Here is a 17,469-nt window from a genome sequence, read left to right as displayed (position 1 = left end):
GGGACCGTTGATTGTAAAAGTGCCTGGCCTTCGAGTATTCTGCTGAAGCTATCAAGTCCATCTTTGGCTGACCCCAGTGTTGTACAATTAGACTGAACACCTCCTGCGAGAGAGGCCATTCTCCCAGGTCCAGGATTTGATGGCAAAGGAAGTCTGCCTGAACATTGTCTGCTCATAGAAACATAGAAAATGACGGCAGAAAAGGGCCATAGCCCATCAAGTCTGCCCACCCAAATGACCCACCCCCCTAGGTTTACTTTCCTAGAGATCCCACTCCTAAAGACCCTCCTTAACTCTACCCTCTTAGGGATCCCACATGGGCATCCCATTTACTCTTAAAATCTGGCACGCTGTTGGCCTCGATTACCTGTACCATTAGCTCGTTCCAATGATCGATCACTCTTTCGGTGAAGAAATACTTCCTAGTGTCGCCATGAAATTTCCTGCCCCTGATTTTGAGCGCATGTCCTCTTGTGGTCGTGGGTCCTTTAAGACAGAAAATATCATCTTCCACTTCGATACGTCCGATGATATATTTAAACGTCTCAATCAGGTCTCCCCTTTCCCTACATTCTTCGAGAAAGTAGAGCCACAATTTGTTCAGCCTCTCTTTGTACGAGAGATCCTTGAACCCTGAGACCATCCTGGTGGCCATCCGTTGAACCGACTCGACTCTCAGCACATCTTTACGGTAATGTGGCCTCCAGAATTGCACACAGTATTCCAGATGAGGTCTCACCATGGTTCTGTACAATGGCATTATGACTTCAGGCTTCCGGCTGACGAAACTTCTACGGATACAACCCAACATCTGTCTTGCCTTAGAAGAAGCCTTCTCCACTTGATTGGCAGTTTTCATGTCTGCACTAATGATCACTCCTAAATCTCGTTCTGTTGAAGACCTAGCTAAGGTCTCTCCATTCAAGGTGTATGTTCTGCACGGATTTCTGTTGCCGAGGTGCATGACCTTACATTTCTTAGCATTGAAGCCTAGCTGCCAGGTCGAAGACCAATGTTCCAACAAAAGCAGCATGCAAGCCTCCTGGCCCAAGGGAGCACTTCGTGTGCCCCCTTGACAATTTACGTACGCCACCACCATGGCGTTGTTGGTACATACTCACACTGCTTGTCTCTCCAGAAGGGCTGGAAAGCGAGTAGCACTAGCCGAATTGCTCGGAGCTCAGACGATTGATTGACCAACGTTTCTGATGAAGGGTCCACTGCCCCTGAATGAAGCGGTCCCTGCAGTGAGCACCCCAATCGACAGGCTGGCATCCATCCTAAGAGTCATCCACTCTGGAATCCGAAGAAGCCTGCCCTGGCAGACAGCATCCATCCACGGAGTGGCATCTGAAGGGGATGACACTGTGGAGACCACCAAGAGAGGAGGGGATCCTGTAAAGGGTGCATATGTGCTCTGGCCCAGGGGACCACTTCCAAGGATGCTGCCACGGACCCCAGAATCGGCAGATAGCACCAGGCTGTGGGAGCCAGATGGTCTAGAAGATCTCTGATTTCATTTGGAAGTTTCAGTCTGCATGCTGTGGAAGAAACACATGACTCTGTCTGGTGTCGAAGAGAAGGCCCAGATACTTCTAGGACAGGGAGGGTGGCAAGTGGCTCTTCCCGAAGTTGACAATCCAACCCAATGACTGCAGCAGAGACACCACCATCTCCACCGCACTTTCACACTCCTGACTAGATGGGGTCCAGATCAACCAGTCATCCAAGTAAGGATGGACCTGGACCCCCTGCTAGTGAAGAAAAGCCACAACTACCATCACTTCGGTGAAAGTGCGGGGCACCATTGGAAGGCCAAAGGGCAGAACTGCTAACTAGAAATGATATTGCAGAACATGGAAACGCAGAAACCTGCGATGCTTCGGGTAAAGTGGAATATGGAGGTAAACCTCTGTGAGATCCAAGAATATCAGGAAATCCCCTGGAGAGACCACAGCTATGACTGTGCACTGTTTCCATGTGGAAATAAGGAATCCATAAGAAGCAAATGACCGACTTTAGAACCAGAATGGGTCTCCAATCCTTCTGACTTTGGCACGATGAAGTATAAGGAGCATCCGCCTAAGCCCAATTCACGTTCTGGAATGGGTTCTATCATACTGAAGTGTAAGAGACGTTGCAGAGTAGCACGGACCTTGGACTCCTTGTCTGAACGACCTGCTGGTGAGTCTAGAAACAAACTCGGTGGCAGGCAAAAGGACTATCTTGTGTTCCTCCCAAATGATGAACCGCATCAATGGATCTGAAGAAATGTGGCTCCACTCTTGAAGAAACTGAGAAGTCATCCTCCAATATGAGGAAGCCTCACCTAACCTCTGGCGTCAATGAGGCATTTTAGGTGCAGCAGCTGCTTGGGAACCTGAGGCCTGAGAACGCCTAGAAGTAGAACTGTTGTAACGAGGGCAGAAGCCCGAGGAATATCTCTGGGAAGAAGATCCCGCGGATCCCTGACGAAACCTGCAAGAGGAATGAAAATTAACAGCGAGACTTGTCCACCGGGAGAGACTTCATATGGCACTCAGTGAAGGGGCACATATATTCCTTGTAAGTTTTCTATTTGAACTGCTGAAAACAGGTTGTATGTGCCAAGAAATCACAAGGCCATTTTCTCTTTGTGTTCTGAGCTCTGTGTCTTACATCTTGTGCTTTAGAGAGATAAGAAACATTGCTAGACCTTAGATGGAAACTTACCACTAAACCCCCCCCCCTTATGTTTGCTACCTCTTTCTAATGTATCCTGTTACCAAATATGGTCTTTCCTACAGTCATGTTGCTTTTATGTATCCTGTTACCAAATATGGTCTTTCCTACAGACATATGCTGAAAAAACTGACCCTTGTATAATGCTTTATAAATGGATGTAGGACTCATAATAAATGGACAATTTCTTTGGGACAAACCTGAGCTTGTGCGTCCTTTCTTCCTAAAGAGACTGTCCCCAGATGCATCTGACTTACAAATGACAGAGCGTGTGAGGCAGTATTAGGACCAGAACCTTTTCACTCAGCAACACTGGTCATGAGGTCATCCAGATCTTTACTATAAGGAAGCTGGCCTTTGAAAGGAATTCAGCTTAAAGTGGCCATTGAGGCAGTTTCTCCAGCCCAATGACAGATCCCAAAAAAATCTGGTGCAAAGATATTGCAGAAGCAGAGACCTTTCTAAGAACTCCAAAGAGATCATAAAGTGTGTCCGCCAAATGATCCACACCATCTATCACCAGTGGAGGACAGGCATATACCTTCATAGAGGACGCACTGCACAAACTGGTAGCCTGGTTCGTGTTGTAAAAGAAACGGCTACCGCCACTATGATACCGAAAGATGCCACTGTAAAATGCTTTTTCAACATAATCTCCACCCTGCGATCATGAGAATTCTTAAGCAGTGCTCCCCCATCACTAGGGAGGGCAGTGTGCCAGATAACTTTATGGCCGTTCAAAAACCTGCTGAAAATCAGGTGTGGAGAATTAAATTGTAGCTCTTACTAAACAGCAGCAGTAAAAAGGTGGATAGAGAATCATGCTTAAAAATCTACAGACAGCAGGGTCACCCACATCTGGACTCTCCAGGCAGCTGAAAGGACTAGTCCTGGCAAGAGTATTATCTGGATACAAAATAGAAGCAGTGTCAGGAGACAGAAGAGGCATAAGATCTGCAGGGCAACTACTGCAATCGATGTCCGCCACAGCCAGACTACGAACAGGAAGCTCTTTCACTGGCGCAACAGGCTAAGAAAGACCCAATACGCTCGTCAGCTGCGTCAAACGAGTGGGGTCTGAAAAATACGCTTTCCAGAGAAACCGAACAAAATCCAGTGAAAGGTCATACCCCACAACCATGGCAGGGCTTCCTCCCAGAGACATGTGGTGTGCCAAAAAAGTCTCCAGACTTAGAACACAGGCGTTTTGCGCCAGACTCCAGAAAGGCCACTGGGTGAGACTTTTTCCCCGAAGTCATGGCCCAGGCTAGCTCCCCAGCCCTAAAGTAGTCAAAGGAGGCAAAGTTTGAAGCTTCCGCCCCCTCTCCCAGTGCGCTACAGCATGCGGTACACAGTCGCTGATCCAGCACCAATCCAGTGCAAATAATGTTCAAACTCGACAGATTAGGAGCTAGGGAGTCCATCCCAAACAATTTTTAAGCAAATCGAGGGGTTTTGAGGCAGAAATTAAAGGTTAGAAAAAAAGATTTTTTTAAAAAAATCCAAGATGGCCACTGCCATGAATTTGTGCCAAAAACAAAGACCAAAAATAAATAGTAATTTGGGGTCTGGGGAGGACCTTAACCCTACCTCAGAAACTATAAAAATGATTTTTAAATGGTTTAAAAAGCCATCCCCGAAGTTCTCATAGGAAATAATGGAAGGTTACTCACAGACACTGAAGTGCCTTGCCTGTCAACATTTTCATACAGCAGCTGAAGGGAGAAAAAGAATTTCTGCCTCAGAAACAGCTCCACATAGATCAGTTTGATGATCTTTGGACTGCTAGTCGGTTGGATACCGAATGTGATCTTCGCCCTCATGGATTCTTGCCACACGGTCGGGGGTGAGAAAAGCAGCCTGCGCATTGAAACCTGGGGTGGTTTTACTCCAGATGCATACATGCTGCACTTAAAACTTGTGACAAGGTCGGCGGGCAAGCAAATTACCAGGGGAAGGAACTCCGAATTCCAGAAGGGTGTAAACAGCAGGCTGGCTCCCCAGATCCACCATTTCTCTGTGAAGCAGCAGTCTGGCTCCATGGGACTGCATCCTTTTCTCCAACAGGGGACCATCGGAAGGGGTCTCAAGGCACTAAAGCCACTGAAGAAACAAACTTTAAGTGAAAAAAATAAGAAACGTAGCAGAGCAAACTGCAAAGACTTCTACCCAGATTGCTTGCAGAAATTGAAACTAGATATGTTTGCTAGCTCTCAGTCTAAGGGGGTGGAGCATGTGCTCACAAAAGTGTTGGATTTCTGCAACTCCCGGACTGAGAGGTAGGGATTGAACACCTAGCATATGGAATCCAGAAGGGATGTAACAGAATACTGAATTGTTTGCTATTACAGCATAACACAATTCTATACTCTCTATCTTGACCTATTGGTAGATGGGTGCAAACCCACATGTCCTGGACTTGGCTAGTGCTGATGACAAGGAATGAGAACTATGTTCTGGGGTTAGAGCTGATCATGAATGGGCAGCAGGGCCCAATGCAATTTAGTCCTAGCATCCCCTTGCTTCCAAAATATGGAAAAGCAAGGTTTGGTAGGCACTGAACCTTCTAGCTCTATGCAAAGGCCACTGCTGCTCAAGTATATTTAGTGCTCCGGAGAAACATGAAGTGACTCTATCATCTGGGAGCATGGCTACCAAAGTATCAAGGGGCCCCCAAAGCTCCAAATGGTCTCCCCCAAGAGTTGATCTGCAGAGAGGTAGTAGTTAGACTGGATATAAACTCTTTTTTTAAACATAATTTTGTGTACAAAAAAAAGTGTTCATATACATTGATTTGCAGTTCTTTTGAGATTATATTCAACTTCCCCATGAAGATTTCAAGTTGTATTTAATTTTTTTTATATATTTCTGAATTTTACAGACTATGGGCCCCTTTTACAAAGCTGTGGTAGTGAGTCCTGGAACTGCAAATGTGACGCAGCCTACAGGAATTGAATGCGCTGCATCACATTTGCTGCGTGGGAATTGCTACCATGGCTTTGTAAAAGGGGCCCTAATGATTTTAGTTATGGCATTCCCAGACTTTTGGATAACAATAAATAAACAAAAGTTAAAATCGGAACCAAAGCATACAAGTTTCAGGCATAACACAAAAGCTGCCAGTATTTTTTTGTGACAGTAGAAAACAAGGATAAACCCCCTCTTTTACTAAGGCACGCTAGCTGATTTAGTGCGCGCTAATGCATCCATAGAATATAATGGGCACATTAGCATTTAGCACGTGCTAATCTTTAGCAAGCGCTAAATCAGTTAGCGTGCCTTAGTACAAGGACCCCAAAATTAGGAAATGTGTCTTCAACTTATATTTTTTAAAGGATTAGATAAAAGAGTTTTTGAGAACAGGACCTTAAAGTACAACTCGCCCATTTATGTGCTTGAAAGAAAACCTATGATCAGAAAAATGATTATGACATCATCTTAATGAAAATTCAAATTTACATTTACAGAAATTAACTTATTTAAACAATGTTTTAAAGCATGGAGCTTCTGACACACATTATTTTGATTAAACAGCCTCAACGTTTTCATGAAATAAAAGTAAAATATATCAAAAATAACAATTGCAAGGATCAAAGAAATCACTTGTTCTGTAACTGAAGGGCGTCCTAGGTTAAAGATGTGGACCTCTCTGCATCTCTGTATTAAAATCAGCCTGATTAACTATTTCTCTGCAGGAAAAGATCACAAAGCACTGCATTATATTTAAACTTCAATGTACATGTTGGAAAGCTATTTCTCTCTTATCTCCATTTAAAATGCGCTATCCTAGGATCACAATACTTGTGATTGCCAATAATGCCAAATATACTGCAACTTCTACCTTTTAGGCATTGTTATGTAAACATTGATTTCTATCTATATCCCTTTTCAAATTATCTGCATAATTTTTGACATTGATTTCCATGGCATTGGAAAAGTACGTGTACATATTGACTATATTGGATGCAGCTAGCTAGCATGAAAGAATATTTGTCTTCTGCTGCAAAATTTGTGCATGTGTACTGAAAAAGGATATACATATCCATTCTCCATTTCTCAAATACCTACTATCTCTTTTTTCTCTCTTACATACAATTTCTCCTCTTTCACACATGCCCACACAAATTCAGACTCTAAAATATATACATGCACATAAACTAAGTCTCAGTTTTAGCACACACTCATATACTTGCTCACTCACACACATAAATAGCTTTCCTCTCTCTCACCCTGATGCACAACCACCTCCAACCTTTGCCTCTGTGTTATACGAAAACACAAAGGCTCCTACTTATGCAAAGAATCACTTATAATGTTGGCCTCTCTGATACTCTTATACACCAACACGCTCTAAAATTTGAAATTAAAGAACACCTTTGGAAATTTTGGGTACTTCATGGAGTATACTTTTCCATTCTTCTTAGCATTTCTTAGATCTTGTACATTTGTACAAATGTATTAAGATTCATTATGTTAAGATACATTACATTTGCTGCTCATTTAATGACAGATTAGCTTTTGTTAAGAAAAATATTTAAAATTTTAAAATTTTCCACCAACCACAATGATACTTTAGCCGTGTTAATTATATAGTCAGATCATATGTCCTATATTTTCATTTTTCTTATAATTAGTCTATTGAATAGTACAGAGTAGATTTTTGTAAGGCTTATACTTTTTGTTTTCTTTTTCATTAGGTACTGATTATTTGTACCTGGGCCTATCCTTTGGAAAATGTGGGAGTTGTTTCCATTCATTTGTTGTGATGTTATGAATCCAGCCATCACCTGTGAGAATAGAAACAATATTGGTAATTCATTCACATTTTCTTTCCATCTTTCACTCCTATTGACTTGAATAAAGTCACATCTAAACATTAGAATTGCTCTTGCAAAAACATTATTCAGCAAAGAATTTCCTAGTCTTCTGCAGGAGTGGCCCAAGGGTATCCAATGCCCTAGGTGAACCTAGAGCAGTTTGCACCAGTACCATACCCCAACCCAGGGGTGACTCAGCGCCTTAGCTTCCTATAATCCGGCATCTCCCCTTCCCCTCCCTAACCCCACTCATAATTTATTTATTTATTTTTATTTATTTAATTTTCTATACTGTTCTCCCAGGGGAGCTCAGAAAGGTTTACATGAATTTCATTCAGGTACTCAAGCATGTTTCCCTGTCTGTCCCGGTGGGCTCACAATCTATCGAATGTACCTGGGGCAATGGGGGGATTAAGTGACTTGCACTGGGTCACAAGGAGCAGCATGGGTTGGTACCCACAACCTCAGGGTGCTGAGGATGTAGCTTTAACCACTGCACCACACTCTTCATTTCCCCTCCCTATGTGGCCAGCACCTCTCCTTCTGTGTGATGAAGGTTGGAAAACACTCCATTCTCCAAGGTTCTTTGGAGGATAATTCCAGAAGTAAAGTGAACCATTTCTATCTCAGCTAGTAGGCCATGCTGAGGATCATGGTGCCCCTATCCTGCTTGAGTTTCAGCAGTCTTCCCCACTAGAGGGATAGGAGAATACACATACAGAAGGCCCTTCCTCTAATCCAGAAGAAAGGCATCCAATACTAGTCTGTTATGTGACCTAAATCTGGAACAGTAGTGAGGGACTTTGTTGTTGAAATAAGTGGCAAAGAGGTCTACTCTTGGAAGATTGGGCAATGTCTATATAAAGAGCCCACTCATGAGGCTGCATCGCCCTGCTCAGCCTTGCCTGCCATGTTTATGTCTCTAAGTACTATGCTACAAACGGATGCCCACTGCCACATCCCAACTGCTTCCTAACACAAGGAACACCTGTACCCCTGTTTGTTGACATACTACATGGTAATCTGATTGTTTGGATTAGAATGATTTGGTTCAATAGCCAATCTCTTAAATCCTTTTTTTTTTAAAAAATTCTTTATTCATTTTTAATCTTTCATCAAGTATACAAAAATCATAACATTAATTAACAAATCACTTGAAAATCATATCATCAGTCTCTTTACATAAAATAAGAATCCTACCCCCCCTTCCCTCCCATCCTGTTACTAATTCTTTCACATAACCTTCCAAAACCATCCCACCCTCATTCTATTCCATATTCTTTTTAAAACATTCCAAATTGCTCACGGCTCCAGGAAACTGATGTGAAGCTGGATCTTCTGAACAGACCAATTACCCTGTGTGTGTGAAACCCATCTACAGGAACCCTCATCCCAGGTTGGATGTATCTGTGGTCAGAATTTTCTAGGGAGGAGGAATCTAGAATGAAAGTTCCAGAGTTAAATTGCTTTAAACTGGCTATCAGAGATGCAACTAAATTTTAGGAGATAATGGAAAAATAGCTCCCAGAGATTCTGGGCTGAGACACTGCATATATCCTGCTGAAAATGGAATATGTACAGCAAGTGGGAGCACATAGAGATAATGACGAGAGACCTACACTGGTACTGATGAGGATATTGAACAATGCGGGGAAAAATGTAAATGCCACTTGGAGTTCAAGAATATGAAATGGTGTCTTTTTGATGATTTCTTAGCCAGGGTAGCTAAGAACAGAAGATCACTATACTGTACAGTGACATTATTCACCTATGGCAGATATTCGCCAAGGATAATAGAACATATATTTTCACATTTGCACAATGTCATCAATGGAGCCTGGCGTGGAAACGCTTCCAAGATAATTTCAAGAAGCCTTTGGAAATGTGCCACTGTGCAGGAGTGAGCCTTCCTACCTGACATTGCTATGTAGGACAAGGGCAGTCTAATACAATAGCTGACAGAATTCTACTCATAAGGGAGGTAGAAGGTATGTGAGAATATATATGTCTGTTTCCTCTTCATTTATACCTTGTGCATCATGGGACATGGCACATAAGAAAGCTAAGAAGCACAGAGGCACTGTATCCTCCCAAGCACTGAATATAGTAAGCATTGACATATAGTAAGCATTGATACACCAGGGACTACTCTCCTTCCATCTAGCTGATATCTCCTCATAGGCATGCCTCAACATTGAGGTCTCCCACACCCTGACATCCATTACAGCAGACTGCTTCCATGCCAATATCTCTTCTGGTTCTGGTGCCATCTCTCCAGGATGAGAACCAGGCTCTGTTAATCAGGTTTTCTATTCCGCCTTTACCTATTCAGTTCAAGGTTGGATTATATTAGAAAAGGTTAGGTCAGTTACCCAGGAAATTACAATGGACATTTTGACATGAACATTCAATAGAGTTGCTAATACAGGTAGACCAGTACAGTTCTTAATATAGTTAGGTCATAGTTACAGATACATAGTTATAAGTTCAAATAGGTCATCATTGGCTCATCATTATGTCCCAGGAGTTGCATTAGACAGATTAGAAATGAGCTTTTACAATTACCATTTCAGTTACTTCAGGGATGGCTCCCTGTCTTGGTACAGAAATGCTTTTAAAAGTTTTCTGTATCTGAGATAGTAGTCACAAGATCGTAGTATAAGTGGTAGTTGGTTCCAGCATTTTGCTAGTTGATATTGGATGACTAAGGTAATTTACCTGGTAGACTTTAGATTGTTGCATGCTGGGAATTTTAAGTGGAAAAGATTTCTGGTGGAATATCTGTTGGAGGCACCTTTGAGTAGGGTGACCAACTCTGTTAGGTAGTTGGGGGCATTCCCTGTCAAGATCTTAAAGGCAGTGATGCTTAATTTAAACTTGATTCTTGCAGTTATGGGCAGCCAATATAGCTGATTTCCTGCTAATAGAAGCATGGGCAAAGGCTTGTTGTCGGCCAACTCAAGCCCCTGCAAACTGGTATGACAAGCATGTGTGACAAAGGAAGCTGCTGTAGTTGCCTTGATTCCCAAGGCTAGCACTTCGAATTGTCTTTTAAGAATCACATCTACTCTGCGATTCTGCATATCCTTTAATAGTACGCCTCCCTCACTTGGCAGAGACATGCGTTTGGTTACCTGCGCTACCAAGGAATCTACCTTGGGCTGAGCGAACAGGGACAGGTACCCCCCCCAAATAGCAGATACTAATGGACAGTTTGAAAAAACAAAAAACAAAAAACAATGGGTGCGAATGATGAATGGTTATTACGACCTGTTTGTGCCTAGAGGAAGGAAAAGGAAGGGGGGGGGGTAAAAGAAAAAGAGAATCCAGCAAGAGTAGGAAGATTAGGAAGATCCAAATGTTATTCTATCAAAGTGCTCAAAGTGTATTTATTGATGTCTTCTTATAAGTAACTTGCCATCGGATACAGCTGAGCCATAGTCTTGGCTACTGTAAGGAATCCTTCAGGAGTATCCCAATGTTCTGTGACTAATATTTTGATGATAGAATGCCAGGGAAATGAAAAAGACTGGGCTCTTACTCCACTCATTATAGAGCAGGGAGCAGAGGAGACCTGCTGGCATTCCAAGTTTAACTACTGCAAAGTCCACAATAATCTCAATCACAGCAGAGGGTCTAAACAGCCAGTGCACTGTGAAGTCATCCCCTTGATCAAGGGCTACCATGGTATACTGCACAGTTGCACAAGCCTACAATCCTGCATTTCCCGACAAGGAAGGCTTGCTCTGTGACAGTAAATGCATACAAATAGACCCTTCATCATTTGCGTCTCCCACGGAAAGGCCCATTGAATCCTGGCCAAGCTCTGACACTGCCAGCTTTCCCTAGGGATCATGTCCATCCTGATAAGCTCTCCACTTCAGATTGATAAATTCTGGAGAAAATGTAATATTAGGCAGCACGGAGTCCCCTTTAGATGACTCCAGCTTGCATCTCTTGGGCTTCGTGGCCTCCTCGTTCTTGTGCTTAGTTGTGCTTAGAAAGACTGCCATTCTGGGACACTAGAAAGGAGTTACTCCCCACTGATAGGCCCCCGACCTTTCTTCAGCCCTAGAGAGCAAAGGAGAGGCTATGCCAACTGCTCCTCCACCTCCCCCTTTCACATGTTGTGTGGCACTTGGCATAAGGGTGCTCTTCAGGCATCCACCCAACACACACCTGGCATGAATTAGGAGTAAAGAATCCTGAAGACTATCTCTGCCAGTTTTGAAGCAAAATGGGATGATCTGAAGCTTGTGCCTGAATAAAAATATAGACAAGTTTTTCCTGCTTAGTTTCAACAGTGCTTGGTGTTAGTAACTGTAGCGTTTGCTTTTTGATTTTGATCCTGACTGATCCTGTGAATGAAACACTATATGGGCATTGTGATAGAACTGCAGTAAACACTGCAGTGGAGTATTTTTGAGCCCATGAAGCATTAACTGAGGCTTTTTTCTACACATATTTATATGCTGTGTTTAGCTTACTGCAAAATACTGTGTTTCTCTCTCACCCTATATTGTACTACATAGTGGTCAGTGGAGTGATCATTACTGTGTCAATCATAATTTTTGCTTTTTCTTTGATTTCAATTACCCCAACATTGACTGGTTAAATGTTACATCAGGGAGTGCTAGGGAGATAAAATTCCTAGATGTCATAAACGACTGCTTCTTGGGGCAACTGGTCTGGGAACCGACAAGAGGGGGTGCTATTTTAGATTTGGTTCTTAGTGGAAAGCAAGACATAGTACAGGAGTTAACTGTGTTGGGTCTGCTGGGAAACAGTGATCATAACGTGATCAAATTTGAGCTGATACTGGGAGTAACGTCGCAAAAGAAATCTACTGTAGGGACGTTTAATTTTCGAAAGGGTGACTATGATAAAATCAGGAAAATGGTTAAAAAGAAGTTAAAAGGATCAGTTGCAAAGGTTAGGACTGTAAACCAGGCATGGATGTTATTTAAAAATACCATCGTGGAAGTCCAGACAAGATGTATTCCACTTATCGGCAAATGTGGAAAGAATTGGAAACGAGAGCCGGCTGTGGTTAAAAGATGAAGTGAAAGAGGCTATTAGAGCAAAAAAATAATCCTTTAAAGAATGGAAAAAAGATCCGAATGAAGAAAATAAGAAGAAACACAAGCACTGGCAAGTTAGATGCAAAGCACTGATAAAGACAGCTAAGAAAGAATATGAAGAGAAACTTGCAAAAGAGGCAAAAACACATAGCAATTTTTTTAGGTACATTAGAAGCAGAAAACCTGTGATGGAATCTGTGGGACCGTTGGATGATCAAGGAGCAAAAGGGGGACTTAGGGAGGATAAGGCCGTAGCGGAAAGACTAAATGAATTCTTTGCTTTGGTCTTTAGGGAAGAAGATGTAAGAGATCTACCTGAACCAGAAATGGTTTTCAAGGGTGATGACGCAGAGGAACTGAAAGAAATATCAGTGAATCTGGAACACATACTGAACCAAAACCACAAGTTAAAAAGTGATGGTATACATCCCAGGGTATTAAAAGAACTCAAAAATGAAATTGCTGACCTGCTGTTAGTGATCTGTAACGTGTCGCTAAAATCATCTGTAGTATCTGAAGATTGGAGGGTGGCCAATGTTACACCGAGTTTTTAAAAAGGCTCCAGGGGAGATCCGGGAAATTACAGACCAGTAAGCTTTACTTCGGTGCCGTGCAAAATGGTAGAAATGATTAATTCTAAAAAATAAAATTATGCAACAGGTAGACAAAGATGATTTAATGAAACAGAGTCAGCATGGCTTCAGCCGAGGGAGATCTTGCCTCACAAATTTGCTTGAATTCTTTGAAGGTGTGAATAAACATGTAAATAAAGGTGAGCTGGTTGATATAGTGTATCTAGATTTTCAGAAAGCTTTTGATAAAGTTCCTCACGAGAGGCTCCTGAAAAAATTAAAGTGTCATGGGATAGGTGGCAAAGTTCAGTTGTGGATTAGAAATTGGTTATCAGATAGAAAATAGAGGGTAGGGTTAAAAGGTCATTTTTCTCAAAGGAGGAGAGTAAACATGGAGTACCGCAAGGATCTGTACTGGGACCAGTGCTATTTAACTTATTTATAAATGATCTGGAAATTGGAACAAGGAGTGACGTGATTAAATTTGCAGATGACACTAAACTGTTCAAAGTTGTTAAAATGCATGCGGATTGTGAAAACTTGGAGGCAGACCTTAGAAAATTGGAAGACTGGGCGTCCAAATGGCAGATGAAATTTAATGTGGACAAATGCAAAGTGATACACATTGGGAAGAATAACCTGAATCACAGTTACCTTGGAGATTAGCGCCCAAGAAAAAGATCTAGGTGTCATTGTAGATAATACGATGAAATCTTCCGCTCAATATGTGGCGGCGGCCAAAAAAGCAAATAGGATGCTAGGAATTATTTAAAAAGGGATGATTAACAAGACTAAGAATGTTATAATGCCCCTGTATCGCTCTATGGTGCGACCTCATCTGAAGTATTACATTACATTATATTACATTACAGATTTCTATTCCGCCATTACCTTTTGGTTCAAAGCGGATTACAAAAAGAGTTAAGAACATAAGAACATAAGCAGTGCCTCCGCCGGGTCAGACCATAGGTCCATCCTGCCCGGCAGCCCGCTCCCGCGGCGGCCCAAACAGGTCACGGCCCAAACAGGTCACGACCTGTCTGAATCACCAGAAGGGGCTCCCTTGCCACCTTGGTTTCTCATTGAAGTCCTATCTTCCCATCGAAGTCCTAACCCTCCGGTCTTGCACATGCACGACCTGGTTGGGTTTCTTTACTTATTACCTGGTTAGCTTTCTATACTTGTGTTACATCCCAGCTCCTCCCTCAGTATCCCACGATCCCTTTATCCCTCAGGAATCCGTCCAATCCCTGTTTGAATCCCTGTACCGTACTCTGCCTGATCACTTCCTCCGGTAGCGCATTCCAAGTGTCCACGAACCTTTGTGTGAAAAAAAACTTCCTTGCATTTGTTTTGAACCTATCTCCCTTCAGTTTCTCCGAATGCCCAAACAACGTTAGATCAGAGAAGGTTTCCAAGAGAGGGAAAAGTAGGATCTGGGGTTAGGGAGGGGATGGTAAGAGGGGGGTTAAGCTTTATCATGGTATTAAGCTTTATTAAGGGATTTCTTGAAGAGTATAGTTTTTATTTCCTTTCTGAACTTCTTGTAGTCTGGGGTTGTGGTCAATAGGTTGGAGTATTGCGTTCAAAACTGGTTTCTTTATCTCAAGAAAGATATAGTGAACATAAGAACATAAGCAATGCCTCCGCTGGGTCAGACCTGGGATCCATCGTGCCCAGCAGCCCGCTCACGCGGCGGCCCAACAGGTCCAGGACCTGTGTAGTAATCCTCTATCTATACCCTTCCTATCCCAGCCCTGCGGAACACCACTCGTGACCTTCCTCCATCCGAGTAGTGGCCCTTCACCCCTACCCTCTGTTTCCTACCCTCTAACCAGTTTCTGATCCATCTATGCACGACTCCATCTACCCCATGGTTCTTCAGTTTCCGGAGTAGACGTTCATGAGGCACATTGTCAAAGGCTTTCTGGAAATCTAGGTATATGATGTCTATGGGGTCTCCTCTGTCCATCTGTTTGTTAATTCCCTCGAAGAAGTGTAATAAGTTAGTCAGGCATGATCTCCCCTTGCAGAAACCATGTTGGCTGGTTATCAGAAGTTTGATTTTTTTCAAAATGTTCATCGATGTTTTCTTTTATCAGTGCTTCCGCCATTTTGCCTGGAACCGAGGTCATACTTACCGGTCTGTAGTTTCCCGGGTCACCTCTTGATCCCTTTTTAAAGATGGGCGTAACGTTGGCTATCTTCCAATCCTCCGGGATCACGCCTGTTTTCAGGGATAGATTGCAAATGTGCTGTAGTAGTTCCGCTATTTCCTCCTTTAGTTCCTTCAGAACCCTTGGATGGATTCCGTCCGTACCCGGGGATTTGTCAGTTTTTAGTTTTTCTATCTGCCTGCACACTTCTTCAAGGCTCACTTCCATGGATGTTAACTTTTGCGCTTGATTTCCATTGAAGATTTGCTCAGGTTCCGGTATGTTGGTTGTGTCCCTGCTTGTAAATACAGACGAAAAGAACATGTTAAGTCTTTCTGCGACCTCTTTTTCCTCCTTAACCACTCCCTTCCTGTCTCCGTCATCCAGCGGTCCCACCTCCTCCCTAGCAGGCTGCTTCCCTTTAACATATCTAAAGAACGGTTTGAAATTTCGTGCTTCCCTGGCTAGTCTCTCTTCATATTCTCTCTTGGCTTTTCGAATCACACGGTGACATTCTTTTTGATACCTCCTGTGCTCTTTCCAGTTTTCCTCAGTTTTGTCCTTTTTCCATTTTCTGAATGAATTTCTCTTATTGCCTATCGCTTCCTTCACTATTTTAGTTATCCACGCCGGGTCTTTTGTTCAACTCTTTTTGCACCCTTTTCTGAATCTGGGGATATACAGATTTTGTGCCTCGCTCACCGTGTCCTTGAAAAAAGACCAGGCATGTTCTACCGTTTGCCATTTTTTGGAAGTGTTCCTAAGTTTCTTCTTTACAATTCCCCTCATTGCTTCATAGTTTCCTTTCCTGAAGTTAAAAATTGATGCTATGGTTCCCTTTCCTACCTCAACCTTGAACTTGATCATATTATGATCGCTGTTTCCCAATGGTCCCACTACTTCCACTTCCTTTGCAGGTTCCCTTAGTCCATTTAGGATTAGATCCAGAGTGGCATTTCCTCTCGTCAGTTCCCTAACAAGCTGCTCCAAGAAGCAATCTTGTATAGCCTCCAGGAATTCTGCCTCCCTAGCGCATCTTGAGCTTCCAAGACTCCAGTCTATCCCGGGGTAGTTGAAGTCTCCCATAATAACCGTGTTACCACTTTTGCATTCTCGCTTCATCTCGGCTTCTATTTCCTCATCAATATCTCTGGTTTGTCCGGGTGGACGATAGTATAGGCCTATCTTTATTTTGGGCCCTTTCCTTCCCGATATTTTAACCCATAGCGATTCTAGCTTGTTGGTCGTCTCTGTTGTGTCCATTCTTGTCGATTGTAAGCTTTCTTTTATGTATAGTGCTATTCCACCGCCTTTCTGTCCTGATCTGTCCTGGTGATAGAGCTTGTACCCTGGCAGTGCTGTATCCCATATGCTTTCCTCATTCCACCATGTTTCAGAGATTCCAATGATGTCTATGTCCTCCGCATTGGCCATGGCTTCTAATTCCCCCATTTTGTTTCTTAGGCTCCTTGCATTAGTATATGTGCAATTTAGCTCCTGGCATTTTGTTGCCTTCATTTCCTTTCCCTGTGCTTCGGTCTTTAGTTTCTTCTCTTTTATTATATTTCTTCTAACCTCCTCTTCTGGGTTAGTCGACTCCTGTAATTTGTCCATTGTTTCTTCCCAGCCTTTTTTCCCCTCGGTATCTTCATGGGATACCTTCTTCTGAATCGTCGACACTTGGTCGACTGTCGGCTTTCCCCTTCTTCTTAGTTTAAAGCCTGTTCTATTCCTCTCCTGATGTTATTTGCTAGAAGTCTTGTTCCCGCCGTACTCAGATGCAGTCCATCGCTCCTGTAGAGCTTGCTCTTGCCCCAGAAAGTTGTCCAGTTCCTCACGAAGTAGAACCCTTCTTCCTCACACCATCTCCTCATCCACGCATTTATTGGTTGTAGTTCCTCCTGCCTTTTCACATCTGCCCTCGGTACCGGTAGGATCTCTGAAAACGCTATCTTCTGTGTCCTCATCTTCAGCTTCCTTCTCAGCATCTTGAACTGTTCTATCAGCGTGCTTCTTCTGTAGTCTCTCCTGCTGACATCGTTCGTCCCGATGTGGATCTTTACTGCAGTCTCTTCTGTCTCCGTTCTTTCCAGGATCTTTCCAATTTTGTCCACGATGTCCT

At 43.0% G+C, this 17,469-nt stretch overlaps 1 protein-coding gene across 6 annotated transcripts in view; it reads right to left on the bottom strand.

Annotated features, from left to right (window-relative positions):
- KLHDC1 (kelch domain containing 1) overlaps window positions 1-17,469 on the bottom strand; it is a 167,390-nt gene that overhangs the window by 41,474 nt on the left and 108,447 nt on the right. For all 6 annotated transcript variants that reach the window (XM_033952968.1, XM_033952973.1, XM_033952971.1 and 3 more), the window contains one exon: window positions 7,436-7,508. In XM_033952968.1, the coding sequence (XP_033808859.1) occupies window positions 7,436-7,508 (73 nt within the window). The remainder of the gene's footprint in view (window positions 1-7,435; window positions 7,509-17,469) is intronic.

Source organism: Geotrypetes seraphini, chromosome 7 (genome assembly GCF_902459505.1).
Source record: "Geotrypetes seraphini chromosome 7, aGeoSer1.1, whole genome shotgun sequence".
NCBI classification, from domain to species: Eukaryota; Metazoa; Chordata; class Amphibia; order Gymnophiona; family Dermophiidae; genus Geotrypetes; species Geotrypetes seraphini.
Note: the sequence above shows the minus strand (reverse complement) of the source record. Positions and strands in the feature narration are given on the sequence as shown.